This window comes from Mustela nigripes, chromosome 4 (assembly GCF_022355385.1).
Source record: "Mustela nigripes isolate SB6536 chromosome 4, MUSNIG.SB6536, whole genome shotgun sequence".
NCBI classification, from domain to species: Eukaryota; Metazoa; Chordata; class Mammalia; order Carnivora; family Mustelidae; genus Mustela; species Mustela nigripes.
In genome coordinates, this window is record NC_081560.1 from 87,076,497 (window position 1) to 87,096,690 (window position 20,194).

The 20,194-nt window shown below is 42.4% G+C and overlaps 1 protein-coding gene and 1 pseudogene across 4 annotated transcripts in view; both read left to right on the plus strand.

Annotated features, from left to right (window-relative positions):
- Positions 1-20,194, plus strand: part of LHFPL3 (LHFPL tetraspan subfamily member 3) — a 588,278-nt gene that overhangs the window by 564,456 nt on the left and 3,628 nt on the right. For 3 of the 4 annotated variants that reach the window (XM_059397003.1, XM_059397004.1, XM_059397002.1), the window contains one exon: positions 12,412-14,743. The exons of the other annotated variant lie outside the window; for it this stretch is intronic. Coding sequence is in view for 1 of the 3 variants with exons in the window: in XM_059397002.1 (XP_059252985.1) it covers positions 12,412-12,440 (29 nt within the window). In the remaining 2 variants the exon portion in view is untranslated. Of the gene's footprint in view, positions 1-12,411; positions 14,744-20,194 lie in introns of those variants that run through there. 4 annotated transcript variants of the gene reach the window in all.
- Positions 16,867-19,750, plus strand: LOC132015382 (mitochondrial import inner membrane translocase subunit TIM14-like; annotated as a pseudogene).

The window sequence follows — 20,194 nt, forward strand, 5'->3', positions numbered from 1 at the left end:
TAGTATCATATCATCTGCGAAGAGTGATAATTTGACTTCTTCTTTGCCGATTTGGATGCCTTTAATTTCCTTTTGTTGTCTGATTGCTGAGGCTAGGACCTCTAGTACGATGTTGAATAGCAGTGGTGATAATGGACATCCCTGCCGTGTTCCTGACCTTAGCGGAAAAGCTTTCAGTTTTTCTCCATTGAGAATGATATTTGCGGTGGGTTTTTCATAGATGGCTTTGATGATATTGAGGTATGTGCCCTCTATCCCTACACTTTGAAGAGTTTTGATCAGGAAGGGATGCTGTACTTTGTCAAATGCTTTTTCAGCATCTATTGAGAGTATCATATGGTTCTTGTTCTTTCTTTTATTGATGTGTTGTATCACATTGACTGATTTGCGGATGTTGAACCAACCTTGCAGCCCTGGAATAAATCCCACTTGGTCGTGGTGAATAATCTTTTTAATGTACTGTTGAATCCTATTGGCTAGTATTTTGTTGAGTATTTTCGCATCTGTGTTCATCAAGGATATCGGTCTATAGCTCTCTTTTTTGGTGGGATCCTTGTCTGGTTTTGGGATCAAGGTGATGCTGGCCTCATAAAATGAGTTTGGAAGTTTTCCTTCCATTTCTATTTTTTGGAACAGTTTCAGGAGAATAGGAATTAGTTCTTCTTTAAATGTTTGGTAGAATTCCCCTGGGAAGCCGTCTGGCCCTGGGCTTTTGTTTGTTTGGAGATTTTTAATGACTGTTTCAATCTCCTTACTGGTTATGGGTCTGTTCAGGCTTTCTATTTCTTCCTAGTTCAGTTGTGGTAGTTTATATGTTTCTAGGAATGCATCCATTTCTTCCAGATTGTCAAATTTGTTGGCGTAGAGTTGCTCATAGTATGTTCTTATAATAGTTTGTATTTCTTTGGTGTTAGTTGTGATCTCTCCTCTTTCATTCATGATTTTATTTATTTGGGTCCTTTCTCTTTTCTTTTTGATAAGTCGGGCCAGGGGTTTATCAATTTTATTAATTCTTTCAAAGAACCAGCTCCTAGTTTCGTTGATTTGTTCTATTGTTTTTTTGGTTTCTATTTCATTGATTTCTGCTCTGATCTTTATGATTTCTCTTCTCCTGCTGGGCTTAGGGTTTCTTTCTTGTTCTTTCTCCAGCTCCTTTAGGTGTAGGGTTAGGTTGTGTACCTGAGACCTTTCTTGTTTCTTGAGAAAGGCTTGTACCACTATTTATTTTCCTTTCAGGACTGCCTTTGTTGTGTCCCACAGATTTTGAACCGTTGTATTTTCATTATCATTTGTTTCCATTATTTTTTTTCAATTCTTCTTTAATTTCCCGGTTGACCTATTCATTCTTTAGAAGGATGCTGTTTAGTCTCCATGTATTTGAGTTCCTTCCAAACTTCCTCTTGTGGTTGAGTTCTAGCTTGAGAGCATTGTGGTCTGAAAATATGCAGGGAATGATCCCAATCTTTTCATACTGGTTGAGTCCTGATTTAGGACCGAGGATGTGATCTATTCTGGAGAATGTTCCATGTGCACTAGAGAAGAATGTGTATTCTGTTGCTTTGGGATGAAATGTTCTAAATATATCTGTGATGTCCATCTGGTCCAGTGTGTCATTTAAGGCCTTTATTTCCTTATTGATCTTTTGCTTGGATGATCTGTCCATTTCAGTGAGGGAAGTGTTAAAGTCCCCTACTATTATTGTATTATTGTTGATGTGTTTCTTTGATTTTGTTATTAATTGGTTTATATAGTTGGCTGCTCCCACGTTGGGGGCATAAATATTTAAAATTGTTAGATCTTCTTGTTGGACAGACCCTTTGAGTCTGTCCAATATCAGAGTCCTTCCTCATCTCTTAATATAGTCTTTGGCTTAAAATCTAATTGATCTGATATAAGGATTGCCACTCCTGCTTTCTTTTGATGTCCATTAGCATGATAAAATCTTTTCCACCCCCTCACTTTAAATCTGGAGGTGTCTTCGGGCTTAAAATGAGTTTCTTATAGGCAACATATAGATGAGTTTTGTTTTTTTATCCATTCTGATACCCTGTGTCTTTTGATTGGGGCATTTAGCCCATTAACACTCAGGGTAACTATGGAGAGATATGAATTTAGTGCCATTGTATTGCCTGTAAGGTGACTGTTACTGTATATTGTCTCTGATCCTTTCGGATCTACCACTTGTAGGCTCTCTCTTTGCTTAGAGGACCCCTCTCAATATTTCCTGTAGAGCTGGTTTGGTGTTTGCAAATTCTTTCAGTTTTTGTTTGTCGTGGTAGCTTTTAATCTCTCCGTCTATTTTCAATGATAGCCTAGCTAGATATAGTATTCTTGGCTGCATGCTTTTCTCGTTTAGTGCTCTGAACATATCATGCCAGCTCTTTCTGGCCTGCCAGGTCTCTGTGGATAACTCAGCTGCCAATCTAATATTTTTACCATTGTATGTTACAGACTTCTTTTCCCGGGCTGCTTTCTGGACTTTCTCTTTGTCACTAAGACTTGTAAATTTTACTATTAGGTGACGGAGTGTGGGCCTATTCTTATTGATTTTGAGGGGCATTCTCTGAACCTCCTGAATTTTGATGCTCGTTCCCTTTGCCATATTGGGGAAATTCTCCCCAATAATTCTCTCCAGTATACCTTCTGCTCCCCTCTCTCTTTCTTCTTCTGGAATCCCAATTATTCTAATGTTGTTTCGTCTTATGGTGTCACTTATCCCTCGAATTCTCCCCTTGTGGTCCAGTAGCTGTTTGTCCCTCTTTTGCTCAGCTTCTTTATTCTCTGTCATTTGGTCTTCTATATCACTAATTCTTTATTCTGCCTCATTTATCCTAGCAGTGAGAGCCTCCATTTTTTATTGCATCTCATTAATAGCTTTTTTTATTTCAACTTGGTTAGATTTTAGTTCTTTTATTTCTCCAGAAAGGGCTTTTATATCTCCCGAGAGGGTTTCTCTCATATCTTCCATGCCTTTTTCGAGCCCCGGCTAGAACCTTGAGAATTGTCATTCTGAACTCTAGATCTGACATATTACCAATGTCTGTATTGATTAGGTCCCTAGCCTTCGGTACTGCCTCTTGTTCTTTTTTTTATGGTGAATTTTTCTGCCTTGTCATTTTGTCCAGATAAGAGAATATGAAGGAGCAAGTAAAATACTAAAAGGGTGGCAACAACCCCAGGAAAATATGCTTTAACCAAATCAGAAGAGATCCCAAATCGTGAGGGGGGAGAAAGGAGATAAAAAGAGGCTCAAAAAGAAAGAAAGAAAAAAAGAATTAAAAAAAGAAAACGAATAAAGAAAAGTATAAAAAAGAAAAAATATATATATTAGATAAACTAGTTTAAAAATGTTAAAAAAGATGGGATGCCTGGGTGGCTCAGTTGGTTAAATGGCTGCCTTCGGCTCAGGTCATGACCCCAGCATCCTGGGATCGAGTCCCACATCGGGCTCCTTGCTCAGCATGGAGCCTGCTTCTCCCTCTGCCTCTAGCCTGCCACTCTGCGCTCTGTATCTCTCTCTCTCTCTCTCTAACAAATAAATAAAAATCTTTAAAAATATATAAATAAATAAATAAATAAAAATTTTTAAAAAGTTAAAAAAGAAAAGGGTAAAAGTTAAAAAAGAATTTTAGCAGAAGAAGAGAAAAAAAATGAAAAAGAAAAAAATTAAATTAACTGCAAGACTAAAAAATCACAGGGAGAAAGCCATGAGTTCCGTGCTTTGCTTTCTCCTCCTCTGGAATTCTGCTGCTCTCCTTGGTATTGAAACCACACTCCTTGGTAGGTGAACTTGGTCTTGGCTGGATTTCTTGTTGATCTTCTGGGGGAGGGCCTGATATAGTGATTCTCAAGTGTCTTTGTCCCAGGCAGAATTGCACCGCCCTTACCAGGGGCTGGGCTGAGTAATCCACTCAGGTTTGCTTTCAGGAGCTTTTGTTCCCTGAGCGCTTTCCATAGAGTTCCGGAGGACGGGAATACAAATGGTATCCTCCTGGTCTCCGGCCCGGAGGAGCCGAGAGCCTGGGGCCCCACTCCTCAGTGCGCCCTCAGAGAACAGCACCCAGTAACTCCATCTGCCTGACCTCCAGCTGCGTTCCGAGCTCACCGAGCCTGCGACTGGTTCAAGGTAACCCTGAGCTGTGAGCTTACTGTCGGCTCTGTCTCTGTAGCCAGCTTTCCCGTTCCAATACCCGCAAGATCTGCGACACTCAGATACCCCCGATCCTTCTGTGACCCTGCGGGACCTGAGGCCACGCTGACCCCGCGTGGGCTTCACCCCGGTTTAGCCTCTGGAGTGATGTCCCTCAGTGGAACAGACTTTTAAAAGTCCTGATTTTGTGCTCTGTTGCTCCGCCACTTTCCGGGAGCCGGCCTTTCCCCCCGGGGTCTATCTTCCCGTCACTTGGGATTCACTTTTCTGCCAGTCCTACCTTTCAGAAAGTGGTTGTTTTTCTGTTTCTAGAATTGCTGTTCTGCTTCTCTTCGATCTGCCGATGGATTTGCAGGTGTTCGCAATCTTTAGATAAGCTAGCTAGCTAATCTCCTGCTAGCTGAAGTAGTCTCAGCCTGCTACTTCTCCGCCATCTTGACTCCTCCCTGGATTTTTTTTCTTAATCCAGCACCAACGTATGCTGTGAGCATCTATTTCTTTTCTTTTTCTTTTTCTTTTTTTTTTTTAGGTTTTATTTATTTATTTATTTATTTGACAGAAAGAGAGAGAGAATGAGCACAAGCAGGGGGAGGCAGAGGGGCAGAGGCAGAGGGAAAAGCAGACTCCCCCCAAACAGAAGCTGGATGTGGGCTCAATCCCAGGACCCTGAGATCATGACCTGAGCTGAAGGCAGACGCTTAACCAACTGAGCCTCCCAGATGCCCCAAGCATACATTTGTTTTCAACCCAGATCCAAATTTCCTGCAGTCAGAGGGTCAAACTAATGATTCCTCGTAGAGAGACTATGGCTATAATAGTTGTTGGATGTTGGGGATTTCAGATGCTGCTTCTCTAGAAATTGTGTCATGAAGGAAAAAAACAGAGATGGCAGTGTGTTCTCTGCCCTGGGAGCACTGTGCCTCTGTCCAGCCACAGTTGTCATTTACAGCATACGAAACACAGCAAATCTAAACCACAGCCAGAGAGAGGGCATTTGCCCATTGTCCCAGTGATCTATGCTATGGTAGCAAACTATCCCAAAACTCTGTGGCTTAAAACTGTATCAAAGCTTTGTTGGAAAAACTCACACCCTTTAAGATTGCTACTGACAACCACTTTTTTCTTAAGGATTTTATTTTTTATTTGACAGAGAAAACAAGAAAGCACAAGCAGTGGGAACTGTAGAGGGAGAGGGAGAAGCAGGCTCTCCACTGAGCAGGGAGCCAGATGTGAGACTTCATTCCAGGATCCTGGGATCATAACCTGAGCAGAAGGCAGATGCTGAACCGACTAAGCCACACAGGCGTCCCGTGACAACCACTTTTATTATATCCCACAATTGTGTGGATCAGCAATTCACATGGAGCAATTCTTCTCTTCCATGTAGCATCTACTAGGGTCACTCGATGGTGTTCAGCAGGTGGCTGAATGACATGGAGGGCCCAAGATGACATCACTCCTATGAATCGAAGGCTGGAGAGCTGGGTTCAGCTGGGCCTCCCTCACCCTCCATGTGCTACCAAGGCCTCTCCCATGTGGTCACTCCAGCAGAGGAATAAGAAACTGTCTTCAAAAAATGTTCAAGATCAATTTTTTGATCCAAATCACAGGGCAAATCCAAACCACAGTGAGATGTCACCTCATACCCATTAGGATGGCTACTGTTACATTATAAAAATTCAACTGAGTACATCTTAAAGACTTGATTGGCTTTATTAATCAATTAATGAGTTAGGCCATATTCATCTAGCCAGAGGGGAGTTCCAAAGTGGTACAGAAAAGAAAAGTTTTTTAAAGGTAGGGAGCAGAAAAAAAGAAATTACTAGCTAAGAATCCATTGTTTTAGGCACAGTCACCCTCCTGAGGGGAATGGAAAGGGTCTATCGGTAAGTTTCCTTCTGTGGACCTGGTAATTTGCATGTTGACCAATTAAAGGTTAAAACTGTAGTTAGGTTGGGGCTCCTGGCTGGCTCAATTGGTGGAATGTGAGACTTTTGACCTTGGGCAGTGGGTTCAAGACCCACCTTGGGTGTAGAGGTCACTTAAAAATAAAATATAATTTTAAAAAATTGCAGTTAGGTTAAGGATGAAGTCTTGGTTTACTGAGGGAACTTGGGTAGCTCAGTGGGTAAAGTGTCTGCCCTCAACTTAGATTATGATCTCGGGGTTCTGGGATCAAGCCCCATGTCAGGCTCCCTGTTCAGTGAGGAGTCTGCTTCTCCCTCTCTCCCCACTTGTGTTCTCTCTCTTTCTCAAATAAATACGTAAGATATTTTTTTAAGAAGTCTTGCTTTACTGACTTTCGGCCTTAACATAACTGACACCATTTGGGGCCTGTAGTTTTATTTTTAACACTATTATCCCCCTGAAGAAACAGAAAATAATTGTCAGAAAGACAGGAAGAAATTGAAACCTTTGTGCAGCATTGGTATGGTTGTAAGATGGTGCAACAGTATGGGGGTTCCTCAAAGGATTAAAAGTAGAATTACCATACAATCCAGCAATCCCACTTCTGGGTATAGATCCAAAAGAATTGAGAGCAGGGTCTTGAAGAGGTATTTACATACCCGTGTTTATCACACTATAACCAGAAACTGGGTTTGCCTCTTGATGGGTGCTAAGCCAAAAGACACAACCACATGAAAGAGTAGAAAAGGAAGGATTTCACTTGAAACAAGTAAGAACAGCAGGGATATTTCCCAAAGCAGCATCTCCCTGAACAACAGTGGAGCAGTTTTAAGCTCAGGCTCACACATATTCATGGGAGGGCTGGGCCAAGGAGTGTTCTATACAGACTTGGGGCAAAAGTCTTTGTAAGTTAACAATGTCCAGGTTCTAGCTAATAGAAGTCATGAGGCAGGCAAGGGTCAGCATCATTCAGTCTCTGGTTCCAATTAGTCCAGTGTTCAAGTGCTCAAACTAGCTTATATCCTGCAAAAACAACTCAAGAATGTGTGTGAGGTCAATTTTTCCTTTCGAAACAACACTGAGAGTTCTACCACTGAATTCTCGTCTCTGATATGGTTAGGCCTCCATCCAGGCCTGTCGTGGCTGTTTGTTTTTACATTCTTCTCTTCCCTTAAAATCATCAGTTAGTGAAGTCTCTTTTTCTACAGTTTTCACATACCCCAGGAAGTTCTGCAAGATATGAGCTTGGGCGAGTAGTGCTGCTCAGGCACTGATCACAAAACACCGGGGTTCCTACAGTGACTTTTGTTATGTCAAGAAAACATCAGGGAGGGACGCCTGGGTGGCTCAGTGGATTAAGCTGCTGCCTTTGGCTCAGGTCATGATCCCAGGATCCTGGTATCGAGTCCTGCATGGGGCTCCTTGCTCGGCAGGGAGCCTTCTCTCTTCGCCTCTGCCTGCTTGTACGCTCTCTCTCATTCTCGTTATCTGACAAATAAATAAAATATTTTTAAAAAAAAGAAGAAGAAAAGAAAAGAAAACATCAGGGAGCAAGAATTCCTGTCCCCTCAAAGGTCCTTCTAGCTGGACTAAAAATCAAATTGCCATGTGACAGATTAACAGGAGAAAATCAAATTTAATAGGTGTACGCCAGGGGAATGCACATAGACATGGAAATTCCAAAGATAGGCAAAATGGGGTGGAGATGTCTTTCTGGGGGTAGAGGCCCAGAGCATCAGAGGAACGCATACAGGGTGAGAAGAGCAAATGTTTGGTAACTAGATATTTGCCCTTCCATACAGATGGGTCACTCACATAAAACTGATGTGTGTTAATAACTCTTACTCTGGGAAAGACTCCCAATTTAGATTCTTCTCGGTGGTTAAGGGAGGTTTCTCTTGAGCCGGTGTAGTTATAGGAAGACAAATACCCTCTGACCCTACTCCCAGGAGCCATTTCAAGTTGTCCAACTGGTAGAAACAGAAGGAATGGCAGTTACTGCGGAATGGGGGAAGGGAGAAGAGAGGAGTGTTGTTTCAGGGATATGAAGTTTTAGATTTGCAAGATGGCGAAGTTCTGGAGATTTGTCTCACAACAATGTGAATATAGTAAACACTCCTGAATTGTGTAATACCTCAAAGTGATGGTTAGATGGTGAAATTCATTTTATTTTATGTGTTTTTCTGCCACAACAACAACAAAAATAAACTGCCAATACTTTTTTTTCCTTTTTTAATCTATTTGTTTATTTTAGAGACAGAAAGAGAGCTGGGGGGTGGTGGTGCAGAGGGAGAGAATCTCAGATGTCCTGCTGAGCAGAGAGTTGGAGCTCTCAGGGTTCTATCTCACAACCAATGGGATCATGACGTGAGCTGAAATCACCCGTCGGAGGCTCAAAAGACTGAGCCATCCAGACGCCCCTGCCAGTTCTCTTAAAGCCCAGATTCAAAGGGAGAGGAACAGAGCCCCACCCCCATCCCTTCATGTCCCCCTAACCCCAAAAAGAAGAATGCTAAAAAATCTGCAGCCACCTTTACTGTGCTATGCCCACCGTGGGGCACATCCTGTTGAGAGCACCTGGGGGCACAGAGAGCGAGGCTTTATTTCCAGGTGCCTGTTTCAGCCTCCCGGAGAGGAAGGATGTCGGGAGGCCCCAGGAGAGGTGGGCGTGGTTTGAAACAATGGAGTGGGAAGAAATGGCCAAGCTTGTACAGCCAATGAGAGAAAATGGACTGGACCGCCTCCCTACCTCATTTTCCCAGCAAAGATTCAGCGAGCCATTCTGCTGAAAGCCTGACCGCTCCCACCCCAAGCATTTTCCTCCCTAAGATGCCTGCCCCCTCCCCCAGCTATCACGACAGTGGGGGGCTGCGGGCCCTAACTGAATAGGTTGATTGGAACAAGGAGCAGAAGCAGACCACAGGAGACCTTGCAAAGTCCACAAACACAGGGAAAATTCAGACACGCAGCGTTTAGATAGTCTGGACAATGTGGACATTATAAACGCCAATCTCCTGAGCGGTGACTCAAAGGACAGCTTCGTGAATTTGCAAAGAGCCCTTTAGAAACGGGGCGACTCAGAGCCCCCTGATGTGTTACAAGGACAAACCCGAGTGAACAAAGATCCAAAGCAGTGTTGAATGACTTATTTATTCAGTCCTGCTCTGTGCAGATCTGGGAGGATATGACATCTTTTAAATTGCCTCCCCTGAGCTATGCAATAGCCACAGTGCATGGGAAATGCAAGCAAAAGTTCGGAAAAGAAACCATGTTTTAGGAAGCGGACATCACAGTGTAACCAGAGGAGGGCTTCCCCACCACTCTGCAGACCGCCTGGGTAGCTGGGTCCCTGGCCTGGAGAAATGACAGCCACATCCGGAAAGGAAAACCGGCCTTTTCAACTCCTCCACCCGCTGGCTTCCCAAATCTGTGTGCAGGCCCGCCCTTCCCAAGCCTCAGGTGGGAGATTTCTCACCACGTTTGCTATTTAAGCCATCCTGGGGGCATTCTTCTTTTGCTGCTCCTGGCAAAGTGTTTTCCTGATATTGTGTGGGGAGTGTTTGTGTTCCAATCACCACCAGCGGGAGCAGGCTGGTTGTTTTCAGCCTTGAAGTCTGCAGGATTCTCAAATACCCTGGGACTCCTGTTGAATCGTGGTATCATGCACTAGGAAGAAAAAATTTGGTGTTTGTAATGTCTGAGGAACAGAGACTTTAAGCAGAGATATTCCCAGGAGGCCCTCGCTAGAGAATGAGTGCCTCCTTCAGTCTTGGACCCTAGGAGTCTTCCTGGCGCCACCCAAGTCCAGCCTTGCTCTCCGGCTGCTCTCATTTCCCATTCACTTCGTGGCTCCCCACCCGGCCTTGACACTGCAGGTGGAGAGTGCAGTTCCAGGGCTAACCAAGTCAACAAAGAAGAGACCTTGAAGAGGGAAGGGTCGAATAATCAACAGTGAGGTCAGTCAGGGATCCAGTGAGGGGTCTGGTCACATGGAGGGAATGGGTGATCCAAGATGGCAGCAGATCCAAGAAGGATTGGTGGTGACTGACCCACCCTGGGCAGCCGCTAACTGGGTTAGACCCCCCAGTGGTGGAGTGTGAACAGGAACCTTGTGAGATTGGCCCCAGATGTTCTCTTCCTACAAGAAGGCTCAGGACTTTACAGGGAGATGCCCACCCCCCCCGCCTCCAGAAAGCTTCCTTCTCCTCCTCAGGCTTGGGTGTCAGTGCTGGGGGGCGGAGGGGGCTGATCAAAAGCCCTTGCACCCCTGTGTGTTCTCTTCCTAGCCCACTGTGATGTCGTAAAGCCAAATCAGGTAGCTTAGAGCCAGGGAAAAAGAGAGTGGGAGTTTCAGGTTCCTGGATGCCAATCAATGGTTCACACCAAAGCATGCTTTTCTGTCGTGAAACTGGGGGTGTATTTATTTGTGGATGTCCAGAAAATGAGGGCTACCTTCTTGCCTCCCTCTGCCCCTGCATCACCCACATAGGGCCTGGCACTTCCACATACTACCTTCTCTTCCCATGTGCATACCTACCTTTTCAGAACTCATTCCCCTCTTCTGCTTCATGTCTTTATAAACAGCACCCATTCCTCCCTCTCCCCCACCCCAGCTGACACCTTTCATGGATCTTACTGGAAAACCTGGACATTTTGCTCTGTGCATTTGAAATAGAAGAATATTTGGAGAAAAATAGAAAAAAATTAGAGCACTAAAATCGTAGACACACAAACTTGACTTTGGATTCCATCTAGCAAGACCAGCTCCTGGGCAGCAGAGCAGAGAGCACTCAAGGTTCAGAAGCACCTATAGCTGCATGTAAAACCCGTGGGTGGCCTTTGTTGCTTTTAATAGTATCCGAAGAAAGCATTCCCTTCCATAGGGCTTCTACCAGCATGATGCAATCTCAGAGAATCACTACAGATTAATCATCATTAGGACAAGATCCTATTTCAATTATCCCCTGTGTCGTCCGGGTACATCAAAGCAACTGAGATCTCTTGCTGAGAGAATTTCATTGGAACCATAATGTGCATAAGATATCTTACAGTGTTTTAAAGTGTACCGGAAAACAACAAGGGGATAAGTGCTCGAAAGGACAGAATCTTCCAAAGGTTTCTCTAGCCCTCATTCAGAAACCATAATCTTATCTTGTGATGTGGAACAAGGACTATAACTGAATAATGGACCGGTTGTTTTATTATCATATTTGTTTCTAAGTACTCTGTGATGGAAACAGCCCAGCAGGCTATTTCTTTCAGCCCAAATTTGGCCAGCTAGATGCATTTACCCATCTTCACAACATACAAGGGACCCTTAAGCCCTGGTTAGCAGTGCCGAAGTATATGGAGATCGTCCAGAGAAAGAAATCAATCGTACTATTTGTAGTCGTCCTTTCAATATAGGGAATAGTCTCTAATAGTGGGCTGGACAAAAGGAAAAGCAGGTTATCCCCTGAGAATTTGTTCTAAAGAAAGAAGTTGAAAGAACAAACAGCTTTCTATGCCAAGATACTTTTCTTGATAACAAAAAAAAAGGGGGGGCGGACCTACCTACCATCTGCCAGTGGTCAAACAGTTGAGAATGGGATACTGAGCGTGGAATGAAAGGAATGATATTGGAATGGAATATTCTGCAGCTCTTAGAAACTGACGTTAGTGGGGCATCTCACTGGCTCAGTTGATAGAGCATGCAACTCTTGATCTCGAGGTTGTGAGTTCGAGCCCCATGTTGGGTGTAGAAATTACTTCAAAATTTAAAAAAAATCATTAATAAAAAGAGAAGGAAATTGAAGGTGATGATACAGAGTGGAAATGCAGAAAATTGTTTTTAAGATGTTAAAAATGTCAGCTATACTGTGATTCCAACTGTATAAGATAAAGGGCACATTTGGATACGGAACGGAAAGATATATGGGAAAAAAGCGGTGTCTCCTTTGCAGCTGTTACAATGTTGATTGCATAATAAATAACACCTGGAAAGAAAAGGAAACCGCTCAAGTGAGACATTTTCTGTGCCAGGCAGAAAAATTGTTGATGCTTGGGATCATTTCACATTCTTCCTTGCTCCTTCAAAGCAGCCTGTAATCTTCACCCAGATTTGGGGAACACACATTTCTGGGTGATGGGGGTTCTCCTTGCCAGAAGACTGTGTGCCATTTGGTTATGGAACAGGTGCCTCAAACTTTCAGGCTTCTTTAAAATAAATCTAAAGTGCATTCGAACCATGTGCTGGTGTGGTTTTTCTGTGACAGCTACGCACAAAAATCTTGCTGACAGAAAATGATGCATTTTTTTCTTTCTTTCTTTCTCTCTTTCTCTTTCTCCTTCTCCCCTGTCCCCCCTTTCTGCAGTTCTGCTAAGCCAATATTCTCTAGAATGAGCACAAAACAAATCAAATAACAGCTAAACAAATCGAATAAGAGCTTTTGTACATCAACATCAAGAAGGAGGACTTGAGAGAAATCAGAGTACAGAGACAGATCTGGATAAGAGTGAACCGTCTACTTGTCAAAGCACCTTCTAAATCTGGACCGGCAGAGATGGCAGTGATTTTCTGGAAGGAGATGTGATAATGGATTAAACACCAGCTCATGGGAAGATATCGTCGAATAAGATCAGATCACATTCATGAGAAGTCACATTCAGGAAATATTTTAAGAGAAAGGAATATAAATGTGCTAGAATTAACATGTAAAATATATATGTACTGAGGTTTGTAAACTGTCCTTTTTTAATCAAACTAAAAACAAAAAGCTTTAATCTTTCAACCTTCTTTTAAAAAAAGGCAGTCAATCCTAAATTATTCCTATCTCAATAGCCAAGAGGCTGATCAAGCGTCATTTACAGAGGAAGGCAGCTTAGGAAAATGCCTCAGCGTATTTTCTCAGGAGCCGTGATCTTTGGTTCCCCATCTCTGCCGTGCGTTTATTTCACTGTGTAATTAGTAAAACCACTCAGTTCAGAGATGTAACACTTCAAACTTTTTACAGAGTCTGTGTTCAGTTTAATCTGTCTGTACAAGTTATTACTGAGAAAGTGATTTCTGACATATACTAGAACTCCATCAAGCTGTATATTACAGGAAGTACATCTTTACATCATAGGTCCCTGAGCAACCTAGCTATCCCTATCTTTCAGGAAACAGCATCAGGGAACTCTGAAAAATATAGAAAGCTCATTTTCACCTTGGATGCTCACATGTAATATATAGGCTGCTATCAAATAAACACTTTTTTTCTAATTCTCCCTAGTAAATGCATAAGAATTTAATATACTTTATAAGTAGGCATCTAAAAGCTCTCCTTTTTTTCCCCCTCTATTTCTTTGCTGTACTTGTCATCAGAAATCCATAGCCTTTCTTTTCCTTACTAACAGGTCTCATTTTTGTTTAAAAAAAAAAAAAAATTGTTCCATTAAGCCTATTTCTAAATGATAGTAAGTGGTACTAACAAAATAAATAATAATTTAATAGCCTTAGAAATAAATGAATATATACTTATACAGGTCAAGAAACTTGGTAGGAGTAAGTTGCCTGTTTGTTTACTAATGTTGGTTTCAAGAATACTCAGATTTCTTTGAGTTGGTTGATATTTGGAAGTAGTTCCAACTGGTCAGTTGTCTTCAACAGTCTTTTGCTCCCAGGCTTCCCCCACCATAACCCTCATCACATATCTGGCCAATATGCAGAAAAATACGTAATACTCTAGTAGCCAACTTCTTGAGAATGGGCACAAACTAAAATGTACATGCCAGAGGGGTAATCAGTGTGAGCCACACCATGCTCCATACCCGAGTAAAACATGGACACGTAGAATGCCTTCATTTTTAAACTCAAAATTAAGATCGAATTAGCATACATCCCTGTAACGTCAGAGGGAGGATAAGACAGGAAGTGATACAGATAGGAGCTGATTTCTTGTTCCCTGTCTCTCTACAGACAACACTCCCATTTTTGCCAAATGTTTCTGGTACGAGCTATCTTTTCACCCTAAATGAGATTGTCTTTTAAATGGCTAAGAATATATTACAGGTATTCTCAAATGAGTGAACCCCAAATCACAAAGATGTGGGTTTTCCAAAGAACCAGATTAAGGAAATACTTACTATCTCTAAAGGATTAGCCATTCTGGGAGTTACCTGTTACAGTAAATATTAGCTCTCCCCCTGCATTCCAAACACCCTCCTTACGAAACTTAATTACACACAACTTTTCAAGAATTCATATTTTATTTAAAGGGAGGTACCTCTCTATCTACCAGAATATTAGAAAGTGTCAGTTTTCTCTAATCCGTGTAAATTACAGATTCCACTGGGAGCCCTCCATCATGGATAGTGATGTTTACGAAAACGAAGAAGTGCTTCCTATCCACATGCAAATGTTTTGTAAAATTTTTTTCTGTAAGACCTAAGTGTAATTTAGCATACCACAGTGCTCTGAGGAGGATCATCGATGATGTACCATTTGTACATAGGTAATACACCTGTAAATCACTAAGTGTTAAGAAGTATGTTTTTATCTTTTTAAAAAAAAAAAATGTGACTCCCTTTCTCATTCTGTTCCGTTGTATTGCGTCCAAAAAGTTGTGTGTAATTTTTTTAAGGTCCAGGAAATGTAAAGAAATTTGTTGGAATATCTGAATTTCTGTAAAAAATAAAAATAAAAATAAGATTTTGTTATTTAAACGAGGGCTTGGTGATGTGGCACATACATTCACCGCATTCAGTGTCTTCGTCTGGTGAGCCAGTGACAACACCATGATTTGACCAAATCAGCTATAATTCAGAAAAACTCCTTTGTGCGGGGCCCCTGGGTGGTTCTGTCGGTGAAGTGTCCAACTCTTGATTTCAGCTCAGGTTGTGATCTCAGGGTGGAGAGATCCAGCCCTGCGTCGGGCTCCACACTGAGTGTGGAAGTTGCTTGAGATCCTCTCCCTCTGACTCTTCCCCACACACTTGCATGTGCACACATGCGTGCACGTGCGCTCTCTCTCTCTCTCTCTCTAATAGCAAGAAAAAAAATTAAAAAGAAAGAAAAAAATCTCCTTTCTGTCAGATTCCATAATGTTCACCAATAGCAGACATTTATTAGATAGGCAGGACCCTCATTTAGAAGGCATGATTAACATCCCCAGACCTGGGGCGGCCTGGGTGGCTCAGTTATTAAGCATCTGCCTTCTGCTCCAGTCATGATCCCAGTGTCCTGAGATCAAGACCCGCATCAGGCTCCCTGCTTGGCAGGAAGCCTGCTTCTCCCTCTCCCACTTGCCCTGCTTGTGTTCCCTCTCTCGATGTCTCTCTCTCTGTCAAATAAATAAAAATCTTTTTAAAAATCCCCAAACCTCTTCTAGCTGGCATAGACATACCTAAAACTGAATGTTCATATACTCAGCAGAATGAAATCAGCAAGTAACCAGCCAGATTGCTTAAGTAAAACTTGACCTGAAATGCTCAATTAATTGCTCAGTGTCCACTCGGCAAACTGAAAACAGCCATCTGCTCCTCGGCCATGAGCAAGCCTTTCCCAGCTATTCATGTTGAGTGTGTGCTGTCTAGGTGGGCTCCGGTGCCCCCTCTGTCACTCACTATAGGATTCTGAACACCTCTCAGCCTCAGTGTCCTTATCTATAAAATGGATGCAAGTAATAATACCTGGCCCCACCGTGTTGTGAGGATATACATTAAGTTAGAGCATTTTTATGCCTCACTGGTCAGAGATATTCAATGAATGTGAATTCCTTACCCTCTTCGACATTCACGACATTCAAGACCTAGAAGAAAAGAAACACAAAACATGGTTTCTGCTTTCAAAATACTGAGGATAGGGATGCCTGGGTAGCTCAGTTGTTAGGCGTCTGCCTTCGGCTCGGATCATGGTACCAGGGTCCTGGGATCGAGTCCTACATCAGGCTGTCTGCTCAGCGGGAAGCCTGCCTCTGCCTCTCCCTCTCCCACTCCCCCTGCTTGTGTTCCCTCTCTCGCTGTGTCTCTCACTGTCAAATAAATAAAATCTATAAATACTGAGGATAATTAGAGTGACATCAGCAGGGATTGAAAAATCAGATGCCTAGAGCAGCCAGGTAGATATGTGAACTAACACAGCAAAACAAGACAGGGCAGGGAGTAACAGGGACTGTGGAGCACTAGGAAGCCCAGGTCCCATCTAAAAAGAATAAATAGCTAATACTCAGTTCTCGTCATTCAATAAACGTGTGTGCCAGGAACTGTTCTAAATCCTGAGAAGATGATGGTAAACCAGACAAGCAAGATCCCTGCTCTTAGAGGTCTTAGGTTCTAGTAGGAAAAGAGACCATTGGCAGGGAAATGTCAGCCAAGAATAGGTGCCCTCGAGAGAATGAGAACATGATGATGTGAGGGAGACAGGGAGAGGCTGATCAAGGAAGGCAGCTGTGAAAACATGGCATTTAAAGTGAGATGGGGGGTGGCACCTGGGTGGCCCTGTCGGTTGGGTGGCTGACTCTTGATTTCAGCTCAGGTCACAATCTCAGGGTCATGGGGTTGAGCCCCGTGTCAGGCTCTGCGCTGGGTGTGGAGTCCTCTTGGGATTTTCTCCCTCTTCTTTTGCCCCTCCCCCAGCTCCCTAAATAAATAAATAAACAAACAAATAAACACAGTCTTCCAAAAAATAAAAATAAGGTGAGATCGGAAGAAAGGGGGGAGGTCCCATGCCACACAGGGGGAGCCACAAGTCAGAGGCTCTGAAGTAGGAATAAGGTCACTAGGCTTGAGACACAATCCGGTGACAGTGGCGGGTGACTGGAGCTGAACCATGAATGAGGTAGGCCAGGATGGCTGGTGCTGTTGTTAAGGGTGAGGCAAAGCTGTGGAAAGCGATGCAAGCTACTTTATGATTTTAAAGATTACTCTTGGCTTCTGCATCTAGCAGTATACACTAGATGCTCTGAAAAGCCTTCTTTACATAATACTCCCAGGACTTGGAAAAACGACAATGAGCTTATTTTTAATACACAGCTTAGGTTGCAAGAAAGTAAGAGAAATCCCAAAGGCATTTAAAAAAGAAGAGTAAACTGAAAACTGAGCGTGAAGTGTAAGCCAGTGCAGAAACTGGGACTGCCGGAAGGCAAATGCATACATCAGAGTGGGAGGTGGGAGGCTGAGCCTTGGGCCACTGAAAGTGGATGAGCTGAACTTGAGAGTCCCGCCTGAAAGCAGAGCACTTGAGAAAGGCTGCCACCTCCAGACCAGTGCAGCACGGGAACGATGTTCATGCTAGCAAACAAAAGAAGTCTTGTCAAAAATTAAGTCTTCTCATTAGCTCTAGATGGATTTGCTGTGGGAAGCGGGGTAGAAAGAAAAAGAATAGTTACTCTCGGAAATGTTTAATCCATGGATATGCACCCCCCCCAATCTGGAATGCAATCTTACACTCTTACACTCTTAAAAAACAAGAAATTAAAGAAATTGCCAGAGCCCTGGTAGCTGGCAAATTCAAATATACACCATTTTGGAAAAAAAACAAATATACACCATTTTGGAAGGAAAGCATATTTGTAACATAGGTCTCACCAATTCAGCTCAACAAAGTATGTGTTCATAATTTGTAAGTTACTACACATATGAATAAGCCACAAGAGAGAATCAGCAGAAATCATGAATGACAGACTTACTGCCTCATAGATTTTAGATATTGCAATTACCAGACCCAGTATATAAAATAATCATGTCTTATATGTAAAAGAAATAAAGATGGTATCTACTTGAAAAATATAAAGAAGCCAATAGATATAATCAGTTAGACTTGAAAAGAAACAAAAAATTTCTTAGAATTGAAAAAAATCATCATTGAAATTTAAAATATGGTGTATCATTTAAATATAAACTAGGTGTAACAAAAGAGAGAACTTGTCAACTAGAAGACAGATCTAAAGAAATCACTTTATATACACAAAGTGCCAAAGAATGTAATACAGAAAGCCAAGACTAGAATATGAAAAGTGGTTCAGCAACAGAGAAGATATATATGTCTAATCAGAAAATATATATGTCTAATTCTAGTAGGAGAACCAGAAAAAGGGAAAGACAATATTTGAGTAGAAATTGGCTGAAATGTTTCCATTAATGATAAAAGGTATAAATCCACACATAGGAAGCACAATAGTCATCACCCAAGATAAATAAAAAGTAAATTCAAACATGACAGTAAAGTGTAGACGGAAGAAAGAGAAAGGACCATGAAAGTAACCAAAGAGAAATGTCATACCACCTACAAAGGAATCATTTCTAAACTGATCATAAATTCCAGAGACACGGGGTGCCTGGGTGGCTCAGTGGTTAAAGCCTCTGCCTTTGACCCAGGTCATGATCTCAGGGTTCTGGGATCAAGTCCAGCATCGGGCTCTCTGCTCAGCAGGGAGCCTGCTCCGCCCCCCACCCCTGCCGCCTGCCTCTCTGCCTACTTGTGATCTCTCTATCTGTCAAATAAATTTTTAAAATCTTAAAAAAAAATCCAGAGACATTAGCATATATACACAAAGTGCCAAAGTAAAATAACTCTATCTAAAATTGTGTTTCAGCAAAAGTTGTCGAAGACCAAAAACAAAATACAGTCATCTTGAGATGAACAAAGCTAAGAGGATTACCAGCAATAAAGCTACACCGAAGGAATTTCTAAAAACGAACCTAGAAGTAAGGGTCAAGATGCAAAAAAAGAGTAGAGAGCAAAGAATTTGGTATGTAGGTAGGTAGGTAGGTAGCATTGTACAAAATAATAATAAAACATCTAATTTACAGAATTTTTAAAAATGACAACTAAAATACTGGATAACCATACCATGTCAGTTGAGAGAGTTTAAGGCATTTATGTTAATTGGAAAGAGAGTTAAGATACAGATTAATAAGTCATAACTAGCAATTGGTTATTTTTTTTTTAAAGATTTTATTTATTTGACAGACAGAGATCACAAGTAGGCAGAGAGGCAGGCAGAGAGAGAGGGGGAAGCAGGTTCCCCGCTGTGCAGAGAGCCCGATGCAGGGCTCGATCCCAGGACCCTGAGATCAGGACCTGAACTCAAGGCAGAGGCTTAAACCAATGAGCCACCCAGGTGCCCCAAATTGGTTATTTATAAAGGGCCAGGTATACGTAACAATTCGTTTAGCCCTCATACCAACCTTATAAGTTAGATACTGTTGTTATCCTCAGCTCACAGATGAAGAGACTGTGGCACAGAAGGTTTAAATAATTTACCCAAGGTCACACAGCTATTGAGCAAAGGCATGGACTTGGCGCAATTCCTCCATCCATCCTTTGGAGCCTATGAAGCTCACATTTGGTGGCTGCCGGGGACCAAGTCCCAGCCCAGGCCAATAGAGTGGTAGCCACTGGCCTGACCACTGCTGCTGCAGGATTTGTAGCCATTGTGTTTTGCCAGTCACGAACCAGATTGAGCCCCAAATAAAACAGGTGTTTCAGTCTCCCAAAATCTGCCTTCCGCGGTGGCTATCATGTTGGGGGTGGGGCGTGGTTTGAACCCAAAATGACAAAACAAGAAGCAGTGTTATTACTAGGCAAAAGTCCTCCTGCCAAGAAAGGGAATAAGAGTTGCTCATCAATGAAGTATGCTTTTAAATCACCCAGACAAGGGAGGATCTCCTTATATGGCAGCCAAAATCCATAAAGCTAAAGATTTATTAGAAGGTGAAGCTAAGAAATGAAGTAAATGTGTGATGAATTCTAAGTTCTTGTTGGTTTATGCATATGAGTGGCAGCTTTTTGTAATAAAATGCCCCAAAGCTACAAAAGAAAAGTGTAGGAAAAGGAGAAAAAATAAAAAGCACAATGTAAGGGGCACCCCTAGGTGGCACAGTGGGTTAAGGCTCTGCCTTGGGCTCAGGTCATGATCTCAGGGTCCTGGGATACAGCCCCACATCAGGCTCCTTGCTCAGTGGGGAGCCTGCTTCCTCCTCTCTCTCTCTGCCTGCCTCTCTGCCTACTTGTGATCTCTGTCTGTCAAATAAATAAATAAGTAAATCTTAAAAAAAAAAAAAAAAGACACGATGTAAGATAGAAGAAATAAAACCAAATCAGACAACAAAATAAATAAATGTAGGTTAAGCTTGTCAGTTAAAACAAATTGTTGACATTGGAGTTTTAAAAAC